The following is a 13,979-nucleotide window of genomic DNA, read 5'->3' on the forward strand; positions in this document are numbered from 1 at the left end:
TTATATATGTATTATATATTTATATCATTTCTATCAGCTGATATCATCCACCGCAAGTTGCAACAGGGAATAAACTTGGCCACATTTAGAATGTTCACGTCGGTGAAACATCTCCTATCTTGGCATTCATTGGTTCTTTGGTTACATATAACTGTTTTTCCTGGACCTAAATACTGGATTCACACTGCTATCTGGTGGCCATTTGGGGTAATACAAGGATCAGCTTGCATTCTGATCTATTAATAACTCTTGCTGAAGTTGTATTTGAAGCGTGTGACGCAAGAAGGAAGGGTGTTGTATTTTGAGTTGTAAGATTTGACCCCATGAGGAAGCAAGACTGATTTAAAGTATGAAAGATTTTACATTGTGTGACCTCTGCTTGGACCCCTGTGACTCACAGCAGTTCCAGTGAAGGGTGAGTAAAAGCTGTGGACTGACATTTGAACGGTAACTGACATTTAAACGGTGCTGCAGAGGCAAGGTCATGTTGCTTTAGAGAGTTTAATGTGTGGAGGAAAATGACATAAAATCTACTCTCTAACTCGCCTTCTTTGCACAGCTTGTCAATGTTAACTTCCTGGTGTCCTTTGACATGGCAATTTAAAGTGCCATGTCAAAGGACACATTTCCGTTCACTTCTACCTCACTGCGCTCCCTGAGACTGGAGCAGGAGCTTCAGGAGTGGGAGGATGCTCGGCGAGCATTGGCTCGTAGGAGAGCAATGGTCAGGGACCCGCTGCCCCGGGCCCCCAGGCCTCCTCCCAGGCAGCAGAAGCTCCAGGAGGTCCGGGCCTCTCCACCACAGGTCCGTTGTAGAGACACGGCTGTCCACAACACCTTCATGTGTGGGGACATGAAAGGAGTGTACGCGGTGCTGAAGGACCCTGCGATGGTCAATGCCCTCATGGAAACGGTGCATGAGGAGATGATTTGGGCTCCGGAGATGGGTATGGGTTCAAGACCTCGTATAATCTCACAAAACAGTCGAGACACACTGAACAGCCTTTCTGTTCCTCCGTCAGGCATGTGGACGCTGAGCTCCAAGGTGAAGCAGACATCAGCATTACGCCTGGCCGCCAGCAGAGGACACACAGGATGCGTGGAGGAGCTGCTGTTTCGTGGGGCCGAGGTGAACGCTGACCCTGGAGGGCACACGGCTCTCCATGATGCCTGTATGGGCAGCCATGCTGTCTGTGTCCAGCTGCTGCTTTCTCATGGAGCAGATCCTGAACTGCTGGCTGCAGACGGCAGCGCGCCTCTTCACCTCTGCACCTCCGCCCAGTCATTCCAGTGAGTGATGGAGGAGCTGACCACTAACCAGTTCTATATATTAATATCAATAGTCTCTATAGGTCCCGTTTCGCCCCTTGGTTCATTCAAGTTGAGTTTCATGTAAATCATCTCTTAATGTTCATCTTCAGAAGTATTCCCTCCTACTGTGATAAGAGTCTAATTTAAAAACCTAATTTTCTTATAATAAGACAAATGGCTGATCACGAATGAAAAAAAAATGCAATTACATTTTTCTTTGAGAATTTCCCTGAACCAAACCATCTTCAATCCTCTTTCTCTCAGGGGAAGTAAAGTCAGAGAGAAAAGACAGATGTGTGCCTTTTGTTCCAGGTGTGCTGAGTTGCTGATAGACAGCGGCGCTGATGTCTGTGTGAAGATGAGGGAGTCGAGGCTCACCCCTTTGCACGTGGCTGCCCGGCGAGGCCTGGAGAAGCACGTGGAGCTCTACCTGAGCCACGGGGCTGATGTGTTGGCCACGAATCAGGAGGGGGAGACCCCTCTGAATGCTGCCTGCTCCGCTGCCGAGAGGCCCTGTGAGGCCGGCCGCTATTTAAGTGTGATTGACAAGCTGCTGGGTGCAGGAGCAGACCCCAGAACTGCAGGCAGGAAGCAGCACACCCCTCTGCACAACGCCTGTGCGAACTGCAGCCCCCGGATTGTGGACATCCTCCTGCAGCATGGGGCCAAGGCAGATATTGCCAACTGTGCAGGCTACACACCAATGGACTGTCTGTTACAGGTAGCTGATGAGGGCAGGGTGGATTTGCGGTTTAGTCAAACTGTTATGTAAAACAGAAACTAATCAGGTTAGAATCTGACTGATCAGGTATTCTGGACGTTTTAAGCTCAGGCAGAGGGATCAACACCTTTTCTGCTTGTCCTTAAGGTGCTTGAAGATTACCCAGGCCAGCAACCGGAAGCAATAGCACGCTCACTTCTGAACCATGGAGCTAAGCCAGTTCCTCCAAAGGTTAAAAACAAGCACGCTTAGAGAATCTGATTATGATGCATGTAAAATTAATTTTTGACCTGGGAAAATGCATCCCAGGTCAACAGATGATGATGTTTGTTGTCTGTCAAGAAGATCTTGTAGATGATAGTATTTTTTTTTTCTTTTCTCCCTGTAGATGCTGAAGCAGTGTGTTCTCTCTCCTGCCACTCTAGAGGTGATGCTGAACTCGTACACCTCCATCCCTCCCTGTGAGTGGATGGACTCTCTGTCCACTGACATGTATGAGGTGAGCAGTGTTTCATCATCTATTCTCTTCTTCTTTTTTACCAGGCAGCGCTCTATAGTGTCTTTGTTTGTGCCCTCAGGAGCAGCGGTGTTTCTTCGACTTGGTGCGTCAGCAGAGCGGTCAGCCTCGCTCTCTGCAGCACCTCTGTCGATGTGCTTTACGCCTGCACCTCGGAGGCCGGTGTTTCCCAGCTGTCAGTGAACTGGACATTCCCAGCTCCATGAGGGATTACCTGCTGCTGTGCAACGACGGGACGCTCCAGTGACTTCACATTGAGATATTTAACTGTTTAGATACATTATTTATTTTAGATTACAATAACCTCTCTCTGCTAGTTTGTTTTTGTCAATTTAAAATACTTTCAGATGGAGTTTCTTTGAGAGATTACAAATAAATACATATTTACTTCCTGTTGGATTATTATTAATTTACTTGTAATTGATTTATATTGTTATGGTTGCTTTGTAGAAATGTTTGAACACTAATTTCAGCAACAAAGTGCTTGCATAAAAGCTCAATGATATTACTGTTGCATGAAAGTGCAATAAAATAAATACATTTACAGGTAGTAACATTCTGCCATGAGCACCACATCCTGACAATAACAGGAAACATTGCGGAGAAGATTAGCCCTCCTGAATATTATTATGTAACAGTTTGATAGTTGCCTCGTTATTGATGACAGAAATGCTCTATTACAATGGAATACATGGAGAAAGCTACCGGCTTGGCACCAACGTCAACTCAGTGACCCTTCCTCCCTTTATTGGCTTCTTCAGGACAATAGTTGTATAAGCAAGAGGAGCAACAGGCGCGACCCGTCTCCAAAACAAGCGCTCCCGGCTGCCCGGCGATGACGTCACAGCGCCTCGTCGCCTCTGTGTTTATTATGTGGCTTTTCGGGAGCAGCTGCTAGCTAGCACTGAGCCTCGTCCTCAAACATGCTCTGATTTATACAGCTGGTAGGTAAGATCGTTTAATAGTGCGACAGATATGTTCACACGACATCTGTGGTCAGTTTGAAAACTGTTCTGCCAAAAACAAAGCCGAACGGCGAAAGTCGTAAACAGCCGAAGGTCGTTTTTTTTTTTTTTTTTTTAAAGCTAGCAATGAAGACTAGCTTGTAAGCTAACCTAGCTCGCCAACTAGCAACACAAACTACAGCATAACAAGTTAGCAGCACACGCGATTAGGTTACATAACGGCACGATGTTTTTGTCCAAATGTCGACTATAGTAACTGACGTGGTTCAAGAAATACCTAGTGACACAGCTGGGTGTTTGGACGAAGCTGCACAGCTACAACAAACAGCTGTTGACCAGCCCCGATAGCTATGCGGATTTAGACGTCGGCTAACTTTCATCTTAGATAACGCTAACGGATTTTACACACGGCAATACCTCGTTAAAGCATTATGAATCTGCCAACAATCCTGCTCGTAATCAAGATACGCACATGCATCTATTGAGCTATAAAACACCGGCTTTACAGTCTGTTTATATCGGATCTATAACCCGATCAGTAGGTGTCTTGTGTAATGAAGCTTTATCCGGGTGTGCTCACTTCACTTTTTAACATTAAGATGGATTCATGTTGATCAGTTTGTGGCATTTCTTTTTCAAAAACACAAACTAGAACTACAGTTTTTACTGTCATAATGTAGGCCATGGAAATCCTCTATCTTCTGGCATGTGTATAGTCAATCTTATATAATGACGTGTACTAATAGTTGCAGCTCTTTATACTTTACTCTATAGAGCAGCAACTATTAGTCGATTAATTAATTAGTTGACCCCCAGACATTGGATCCCTTCTATTCTGATCTTTTTTTTATTTTTATTTATTTATTATAATTTCCAAGTTGTTTTCTTCGTGTCACGTGATGAAATAAACATCTTGGTGGCTGCACAACTGCTCACCTTGGGATCTTTTTATTTATTTTTTAATACTGTATTCTGACAATTTAAAGGCTAAATTAAGAGATATTCGATAAGAGATTCGACATTATTCGATAATAAAATGAATCATTAGTTGCAGCCGTCAACGAAGCAGTTCTACAAATTAATAAACCTTTTAACACAGGTTGACCAAATAAAACCAGAGATAATAACTGGATAACAAACAGTAATGCAACATGTCTGTCTCTAATTGAGTATTTAATATTTTATCTGCGAACCTGATTTTTTTTTGTTTGAAGTTGTAAATAAAATCAATCAATATTGTCAACAAACATGTCAGTATTTGTTAAAATAATTTGTACAAATATTTTGATTAGACTTGTTGCTTAGTTGCTACATTTCTGTACAGATCTTGAACCTCTATAAATAAACTTGTTGTGTCTTTTCTGCACGTTTGGAGGACAGAGATGGCAGTGTGTGCACTGACCATGCTGGGTGGGATGGAGGAGGAGGCAACAGCAGCAGGTGGTGTGTTGCTCCTGGTCCTGGCCCTGGTCTTCGCTTGGCTCTCAACCCACGTGGCCGACCGGGGAGACCACATACTGGGCACCATCCTCACTGTGGGCGCTCACGCCTCGCTCATCGGACTCGGAGGCCACGACAGCTACAGCGGAGGGTCTCCCAGCGCCGACACCCCGGAACAGCAGACTCCCACGTCTTCTCAGGAGAACAAGCCAGATGACGGCGAGTCGGGGACCGAGAGAGGAGAGGGTGAGGGGACAGGGGAGGGAGCTGCAGGGGTTAGGGCTGATCTTCTGCTGGACATACAAAGCAAACAACCACAGGCTGGAAGACTGCATACTTCAGATGATGAGGATGATGACGAGGAGGATGATGATGATGATCTGGAGGAGGAACTGGAGGAGGAGGAAGATAAAGAGATTATAAAGCATATCCCAGTCTTGTCCAGCACTATCTCCGCCCCCACAACCATCACTGCCACTTCCATCTCTGTCCGTCTTAAGTATTTAAATGACACAGAGGAGGTAGCTGTTGTAGAACCAGAGGACACAGTGGGAATACTGAAAAGGTAAAACACCTGCAGAATTCCTTCTCATCTAGCTCAATGAAAGAATGCACATCAGTGAATTTCCCAAAATGCTGTTGCAATCCAGTTATATGCATTTTAACACCCTTTCTTTCTTCTTGCTCTTCTTCTCCAGTAAATACTTCTCTGGTCGAGAGCATCAAATTAAACTTATCTACCAGGGCCAGTTGCTGCAGGATCCCAAGAAGACTCTCTTCTCACTAAACATCACACACAACAGCGTGATCCACTGCCACATCTCCCAGGCCCTGCAGGAGGCTTCTCCAGAGGGGGGGGCTCAGTCTGGGGCTGGAGCAGGAGTCGGCCCTGGGGCCTCCGGAGGATTCAGGGCTGCTGGTGTGGCCATCAGCACCAGCAGCCTGGTGGTGCCCGTGTTTGTGGTGATACTGGCCGTGGTGTGGTACTTCCGCATCAACTACAGGCAGTTCTTCACCGCTCCTGCGACCATCTCCCTCGTGGGAGTCACTGTGTTCTTCAGCTTTCTGATATTTGGGATGCACAGCCGCTGAAAAGGCAAAAAGAGGGCGCACACTTACAGCTGAATGTTATGAGGAGGCAGAAAAAAATAACTACAGCAGTGGGTGCCGCCTGGAGAGACTGACTAATCAAAACTGGGCTTGGTGCAGATGCCACGGTCGATTGCATTGAATGCGAGTGTGTGAGTGTCTCGGAAAGCTTGTTGCATGCACCAAGGTAACAAAACAGATTGACTGTACAGTATATGTGGACTAAATAATCTGCAGTGAGTGAAGTTCAGCCGAGTCTGAACCGTACTTTCTAGCTCCTCTCCATCTGACTTAGTGGTTTACACCATGTTTAAACACTCTGGCTTTAGCTTCTCTGCCCTTATATTGTTGCAAAAGAGTCATGCTGCTTTCTCGTCTCTCTTTATTTTCTAGGCCACTGTTTGTGTAAAAAAAACAAAAAAACAGAGTAAAATTAACTGATTGCAAGAATCTAATATGTTTTGGAACCACTCACTGTTGTGCTGTGTATAACTACCATTACTGTTTTTTTTTTTTAATGAGTCAAGCTCTGTGTAAGCAAATATGGACTATACAGCTGATTCGGCGCTATAGGCTGAACATTTCAGATATTTTTGTCGCTCAAAAAATTGTTGCTATGTAGACATAGGCTAATTTAAATAATCACTAGACCTGAAAATAGACACTTTTTGAGAAGATATTGTAAATATATTGTGCATTTTCTGTAAATAAAATGATAGAATGAATCAGATGAACCTGCATCTGGCACTTAAAGATTTGGAGGGGGACGTCGAACCCTCCTGATTATGCTGGACTGCTCTGGCTTCAGTGATGTCTCAAATTAAAGCATTTCAAACCAAACTATCGGTATCCGTTTGTTTTCTAAAGAACAGAGTCTCTGATTAAGGTTTGTGTTTATTTATATACAAACACCAGTATGCATGGCAGTGAATTATGATCATACACAACAGTCATTCACACAAGCGCACGTTCGTGCGTGTGCATAAACAAATATTGGAAACTCACGACATTGCCTTCTTTGTTATTGCACTCGTACTGCACACAGATACACAAAGAGCCACAAGCGAACATCAGCCGTTAGCTTCATCCAGATTCTAAATCACTCCTACTAAAGTGTCTTGATAACAGTTATTTTCTTCTTTAGTGCACATCACAAGACTTTACTGGATTTTTATTTTTAAAAAGGGGCACGGTCAAAGTTTCTACAGACTTTCACAGAAACAGATGTGAAAGTGTCAACTGTACTGGAAATTAAATCAGGCTTTGACAGATTGCCATGTTCATGACTTTTAAGACAAACAACTAAAATGCACATGATTTTAGGGACCGTGGGAAAATGATTCAGGTGGAGGGATGTTGAATTGGTATTGCCATTATTAATATTTTCACCTCAGTAGTTTAACCCTCCACCTTTTCTGAACTCCTCTTAATTTTACAGCGATGTAAAATGCTTCCAACCCCACAACAAAATCTGAAACTGTAAAGTCTTTGCAAAGCAGAAAAACAAATAAAAGATAGTAAAGTACAGAATGATAGAGCATCTGAACTCTAAAGCATGAAAATATCTTAAAACCTTTACATACAACATTGTATAAGCTTACAGATTTCTCACTCATGATCACGAACGACGAGCAGAGCTGCAGCGTGATCTACTTCATGTGATCTTTAAGTAGAAAGTCCAAATACACAAGAGAAGTTTTGTACCGATAGAAAGAAAGTGGTGTTGATAAGACTTTTCCATCTCACACGGGTCATACATACATGTACTGTACATGTTCCCAAATCCTACTGGCTCATCAAATATCAAAATCCGCATTTACCGACAAATAGAATACGCACAACTTCATAAGCGGTGAAAAATAAAAACTTAAATAGATTGTTGATGTAAACAAAACAAAAAAGTTAAATATTTAAAATGGTACACATACTTTCACGAGCGTGCCACATTCTAGGATGCGTAGTTTTCTGAAAACACACACACACACACACACACACATGTACACACAAACACACGGCGAAAAAGTGCACTCACACTCACACAACTGTGCAATACAATGCTAGAGTTACAAAGCCACTGATGAGTACTCCAGTAAACGCAGGTCACCGGTTGAATTAAAAGCAGATGGCGTCCACACGTCTAAAAAACTGAGTCGAATGAACAGTCTAAAAAGAGGATCGAGTACCTGAAGGTTTCACAATGCCACATTGAAGACTTTTCATGCTCTGATTGACTGCAGCTAATAAAAGGTCTTAGATATTAAATAAGTGCTTTAAGAAAAACACATCATCATGATGTTTGGGGGGACATTTGGTAGAAAAGTCCAGAAAAGGGTGGACAAATAAAAAGACTCCTAACGGGCCTTTTTCACATTAGACATCTTGACTCGTCATTGCAGGAAAAGTAAGTCTGTTAAAAATGGCCACGTCCCATTTAGGTGCAGTGCAGTGGCAGGGTGCTGCAATTAAGACAGCAAAATGGAGTGCAGCCCTTAATCATATTATTAATTACACCTGTGGTTTTCCTACTATGTAGTACTATGTCAAATTACTGCTACAAAAATGCATTTTATTAGGTGCATAAATATAGTTTTTTCCCCACCATTAATTAAAATGAATGATATTTCTTCTATATCTCAGTTTTAATAATAAAATCTCTCCTTTAGCTGAAAGGGAAAGACAGAAGGGAGTGTGGGGATGCTGTCATTTAGAGACAATTCCTGCATCTGTTTACACCATATAGCCAAAAAAATGTGGACTGACTCCTGTGACTGTTTAGTCCAAATGAAGGAACTTCTGGCTGAATGGGAGCAAATGCTGCCGTTTTGGAATGACATAACATTGAAATATGGATGTAATGTCCATGTGTCCACATACCTTTGGCCACACACTGCAACAGCATGAATTGAAATACCTGCCTGGACACCGTTGTCAGGCATCTGTTTTAAGGTGGAATTTCCCCTGTAGATACTCTGATTTGACTAAGAACTACTACGTTGAGTTTCATCCCCTCCCATCCAGGCCTGTAAATGTAGGTGTGAAAGGAGGAACTTACATAGGAGGCGAGAGCTGCTCTTATGCTAGTTTAAGTCATCGTAGATACTGGAAATAGATGCTGAGAGTTTGGGCCTCTTTTTTTTGGTTGATAAGCTGATATTACTCTGAGAGCTGCTGCAGCTGCTGCCTCCGGTCAGACTCCCTCCTCCTCCTCCTCCTCCTCCTCCTCCACTGTTCAAACTGAGAGACGTCATCTTCTTTTTCTTGGGCCTCCTAGAATCCGAATGGTTGGTGCCTGTGAGAGAGATACGATGTATCCATCAACAGTGTTGTTTTTTTTATCAAAATGACTTTCATCGTAATGCCCGTTACTTCCTTACTGGCTTTAGATGAGGCTGAGTCCGTGGGTGAGATATCAGGGGAGTCTTCCCACTGCAGGCGGCTCATCAGCGTCTGTCCATCTGGGATGTCAAAGCTGTCGCTCTCTACCACAGCATCTGCATCAGGCAGCGACGGCCTGTTACACAGACAGAAATACTAACTAAAACAAAAATGTCTAATACCATTGCTATACTAAATGTGGTCAAGAATTATTGAAATCAAACTTTGATACTTTCTCTAAAATTTGTTTTTTTGTTTTGTTTTTTTAAATGGGAGGGGGATGAGGACACTCACGCAGACGGCCCCAGGAGGAACACCCTGACGGCCCTCCTCTGTTCGTCCGTGTGCTGGGGACATCGTTGAGACCTGGTGGTACACAAGGTGGCATTATACATCAGTGACACAGCAGGGAGGGAGGGAGGGGGGTTGGATGGGCTAATGCTGAAAACAATCAGTCACCAATCCGGCGGGGCAGAGAACGGTTAAGAAATGTTAAGAAAGGTTAAGAAACATCTTGATTTGGAGTTTCATTTTGAGGAGATAGACAAGTCGATCTCTGGTCCAGAAAAACTTGAAAACAATGAAATGCAGTGAGTTGCCACGTGTGTACTCCTCAGCTAGTTCCGACATGCAACCATAACATTTGCATAAATACACAGATGAACACAGACACATGTAACCATCCTGTTCAGTTTCTGTCATTTCGTTTGCTTAGACAAAAGTTTAACAAAGGGCGAAACATAAAGACATAAAGGGACATAAATACACAGTGCTCAGAATTTGGATTAAATAACATGGGTACACCAACATAAGGCCAGGTGTCACAGTACCTGAATCTATCCTGCATTATCCCAGCTCACAGTTTACCCAGATTAGAGAAATGTCAACACTAGTTTAGTTGTGCCATGGGATTATACAATAATTACCTGGTACACATCTTCTTGGTGTGCTCAGAAATCACCCCACATTGCTGCAGACACAAACACATCTGTTTAATTAAAAACAACAGAGGAGTAGATAAGAATGTAAAAGATCAATACGCTTGGGCGTATTCATGTAGGCTACGCACCGTTGTTAAAAGGGATCGGACTTCATCAGGGCCTAAAGTTTCATAACTGATGCCAGGATTATAGTTGTACTGAAAAGAAAGACAGACCAAGAACCATTATCAAAACTTTGCAATAATTTACAATACAATACGGAAGAAGTTGCAGACAACATGAGCAAAGGGAGATTTGTCACCTTGTAAGGCTCTGAACTGACGCCGCTCCCAAGATCACCTGGGGAAAAAGTACAAACTCTTTATTTAAACCACATGCACCAATTACATAGAAATTGGAATTCAAGTCACAATTAAGATGGTTTCCAACCACTCAACGTTATATACTTGGAAACTAGCTTGCAGCTAATCGGATATTATTTTCTCCTCACTTGTAAATAGTAAAAACTAACAAAGAGATTGATCCATAAAACCCCTATAAAACCACAAACTGCTCTCTCTACACTTACAGTACAGAATCATAGTACAGATTACAACCCGTAATGAAACAGAGTTGTAGTCTTTGTGTATTCAACCAATGCAGCATTGTGCTGAAATGTTGTTGGTCCTTCCTCAAACCTAAAAAAGAAACGTCTGCCTGTAATATGACTCCAAGCTGACAGCAGGTATCCATATTCTACTTCCTGTAGCCAAGGAAATGTGTGCAATGAACTTCCTAATCTGCAAAATAATGCTTGGGTTTCAAGACTACTGGTCGGACCTGGTCCAGATTCAGTCCAGAATCATTTCACCATTTACACCATTCAGAAAGATGCATGGACCAAAACTTCACTAACGCACAAAAGCTAATCATCAGACACACTCACCATTTTTATGTTTTAGAGATTTGGATCTTCTTGGAGAATTTTGATTCTGTACAAAAAAAATAATTTAGAGCTGATTAACCTCATGATTATACACATTGAAACATCCTTACAATTTATTCTCATACCATCTACATAAGAGGAAACAAATGCAAATATACCTTGTCTGATTTTCTCTTCTTGGCTGCAGCATGGAAATAAGAAGCGGGTTTATCATGTGGACGCCATGTGAAGTTCAACTTAATCATTCTTGCAGCATAGTGGAAATGAAAGTTAAAACATTTTTAAAGGCTCACCTTTTTTTTCTGCCCCATACGACCAGTCGTTATCATTGAGGTCATCATTGTCTTCCTGATCACTCTCTGATTTGCTCATGTTATTATTGCTGGCTAGCCTGTGAAAAGGTAAGGAAACAGCAACAATTGAACAATTTAATCAGACTCATTTTGGATCAATGTAACAATCAGGCCTGAATGACCTTTTACTGACCGACCTGCGGTTGGCGATGCGACTGCTGTTGCGTCCCATGCCGAGACATTTCTCCAAGTGCGGGGCGAAGCGAGAAGCTGCTATCAATCGTTTGCAATTCGGACACTCACACTCTTTGTTTTTCCACTGATTGTACACTTGGCCAAATATGTCCACACCTGGCTGATCCACAATTTCTGGAAAAGCAATAATAAAAAAGGCACATACTGTAAGGAAACACACTGAAGAAAAATGAGAAAGAAAGACTCAAAGACGTGCGACTAACCAAACTCTTTCATGCTCTCTTGGTCCGTTTCATCCAAGAAGAAACAGCCCTGTTTCACAGCACGGTGAACCTCAAAACACAGGCCCAAACAGGCATCTTCCACCAGCTCAGAGTAGATGTCATGGACCAAGGCCTAAATAAGATGATTTAAAAAAAAACGAATTCAAACTGGATACCACATGAAAAAGATTAAACCTTTACTAGCTTTATTAGAAATGATACTCACCTCCAGCCTGGTGTTGTCTGGGCCTGACAGGGGCATATCCTCCATTTTCATTTGAAAATCTGTATGGTAAATCTTGATAGCGCGGTAATGAGATGCTGACCTGAGGATTTAGAACAAAAATAAATAAATAAAGCGTACAATCATGTGACAGTCATGGTTGGTCAGCAGGTAGCAGATTATAAAGAGAGAGAAATGTCATCTAGTGGGACTGTTTAATGAATCAAACTGATACCTACTTCTGAAAGAGATGTTGACATTTGTTGCAGATCCGTCTTCATACTGTTGAAGAGAAGACAATAAATTAATGGATCAGATTAGCCTTTGTTGATCCCCAGAGGGTAATTTCCGTGGTTTCAGCACAAGGCCCGAAAGTCCAGAAAAATAGAAAATTATACATGCAAGGGAGATTTAAGTAGAAAAGACAGTAGTAAAGTTATTGGTTAAGTGAACAGCTGCAGAGTCAGAAGCTGTATATATTCACCAAACTAACACTGTATTTAATATGATTAAGTAATGCTACTTAGTGTTTGTCTGTATTAATGCAGAATGATATTAGAAATGCAATAAAGCGTATCATGTAATAAAACAGTATCACATATTAACATCGTACAACATATAATACGGTATGGGATACAGTAAAATAGTACAACACAATAGGTAGTACAGCAATACAAAGTATCACATTTAATCAAGTATAGTAAATACCATATTATTCTATGCTTACTCTACAGCAATAGGATGTCAGTTAGAGTAATAAGTCTACTTTTTTTAATTCATACATTGTAAATTGGCTAACGTTGCATCTCAATGCGTCAGGTGGTTCACTGCGTCTTAAGACTTTAAACACCGCAGGAAAAGCTACATTTTAATCACAAAACAACGATTTGAACATCCGCGACAACGGCTACCTAACGTAAGAAAAGAAGACAGTGTTACGCAGATCAGTTAGTGGCGAACTAAACACTGTTTAACGTCAACTCACAGTAACAGCTTTTTAGTTTAGCTAGCTAGCCGTGCTAACCTCATTCTATTAGCTAGTTTGAGAAGAAGGAAACGCGTTTGTGACATTCACTCCGACACAATGTGACGTTAGTAATGTTATGTTTTTAATTTCATACCCTGTCATGCCGAAAACTCAGCCTGAAACAGTCAGTTTCTCTGAGGGAGACAACATCAAAAACGAGTCCACATGAAAGTACGTTAACAGCAAGCCTGGTCTTCAGACGCATCCATCTTTTTGTTATCACCAGTGAAAGAAAAAATCCCTCGTTTGAAGCGTTTGTTGCCGCAGGTTTCGGTTAAATTAACGCCGCATGCCCGCTTGACACAGAGGAGGCCAACGGTGACGAAACAAACAGAAAAACAAAACACATCACTTCCGGTTGGAACCTCAACAATAAAAGCCTTGCCCAATGAGCTGTCAGCGAGCAAATTCATTACCAATGCTGGACGAGGAAATAAAGTAAATAAGATCCATCGATTATCAAATCAGAAATCAGAAAAAGAAATGAGAAGCATTTCAAAATTACAGCTGGTGGAAGTCTAATTTTGACTACTTTATGGTAGTTTAATTTAACTATTATATTGTAAAAATTGATGTATATACCTGTATGTATGTCACAACTTGTTCTATCTATGTAGCCAATATGCCGCAATTTTCATTTACCAAAGCCAGCTAGCGTTGCGTGATCCTAATGGGGATTTTATTTTGAAGGTAT

At 42.1% G+C, this 13,979-nt stretch overlaps 3 protein-coding genes across 8 annotated transcripts; 2 read left to right on the forward strand and 1 right to left on the reverse strand.

Moving 5' to 3' along the window:
- The first annotated feature begins 237 nt into the window (after window positions 1-237).
- Window positions 238-2,930, forward strand: asb16 (ankyrin repeat and SOCS box containing 16). 2 transcript variants are annotated; one of them, XM_084037025.1, is made up of 7 exons: window positions 239-415; window positions 607-947; window positions 1,023-1,290; window positions 1,624-2,032; window positions 2,180-2,263; window positions 2,421-2,531; window positions 2,611-2,929. In XM_084037025.1, the coding sequence occupies exons 2-7, from the start codon at window positions 611-613 to the stop codon at window positions 2,794-2,796; spliced, it is 1,395 nt and encodes a 464-aa protein (XP_083893151.1). In that variant the 5' UTR covers window positions 239-415; window positions 607-610; the 3' UTR covers window positions 2,797-2,929. The 2 variants fall into 2 exon arrangements, with proteins under 2 accessions (XP_083893152.1, XP_083893151.1); XM_084037026.1 differs by lacking the exon at window positions 2,180-2,263 and having other exon boundaries at window positions 238-415; window positions 2,611-2,930.
- A 469-nt stretch (window positions 2,931-3,399) lies between these two features.
- On the forward strand, window positions 3,400-6,057 carry tmub2 (transmembrane and ubiquitin-like domain containing 2). 5 transcript variants are annotated; one of them, XM_084036475.1, is made up of 3 exons: window positions 3,400-3,505; window positions 4,890-5,519; window positions 5,653-6,057. In XM_084036475.1, exons 2-3 carry the CDS (start codon window positions 4,897-4,899, stop codon window positions 6,044-6,046), a joined length of 1,017 nt encoding a protein of 338 aa, XP_083892601.1. In that variant the 5' UTR covers window positions 3,400-3,505; window positions 4,890-4,896; the 3' UTR covers window positions 6,047-6,057. The 5 variants fall into 5 exon arrangements, with proteins under 5 accessions (XP_083892601.1, XP_083892602.1, XP_083892604.1 ...); XM_084036476.1 differs by having other exon boundaries at window positions 3,400-3,497; XM_084036478.1 differs by having other exon boundaries at window positions 3,400-3,493; window positions 4,895-5,519.
- Window positions 6,058-8,036: 1,979 nt separating this feature from the next.
- atxn7l3a (ataxin 7 like 3a) lies at window positions 8,037-13,591 on the reverse strand. The gene is made up of 14 exons (XM_084036474.1): window positions 13,380-13,591; window positions 12,498-12,540; window positions 12,262-12,361; window positions 12,036-12,168; window positions 11,775-11,946; window positions 11,578-11,675; window positions 11,443-11,465; window positions 11,285-11,330; window positions 10,661-10,698; window positions 10,488-10,556; window positions 10,345-10,388; window positions 9,713-9,784; window positions 9,418-9,554; window positions 8,037-9,332 (listed from the first exon to the last, which is right to left on the reverse strand). Exons 3-14 carry the CDS (start codon window positions 12,310-12,312, stop codon window positions 9,121-9,123), a joined length of 1,095 nt encoding a protein of 364 aa, XP_083892600.1. The 5' UTR covers window positions 12,313-12,361; window positions 12,498-12,540; window positions 13,380-13,591; the 3' UTR covers window positions 8,037-9,120.
- Window positions 13,592-13,979: the final 388 nt, after the last annotated feature.

This window comes from Eutrigla gurnardus (genome assembly GCF_963514095.1).
Source record: "Eutrigla gurnardus genome assembly, chromosome: 20".
Lineage (NCBI taxonomy): Eukaryota > Metazoa > Chordata > Actinopteri > Perciformes > Triglidae > Eutrigla > Eutrigla gurnardus.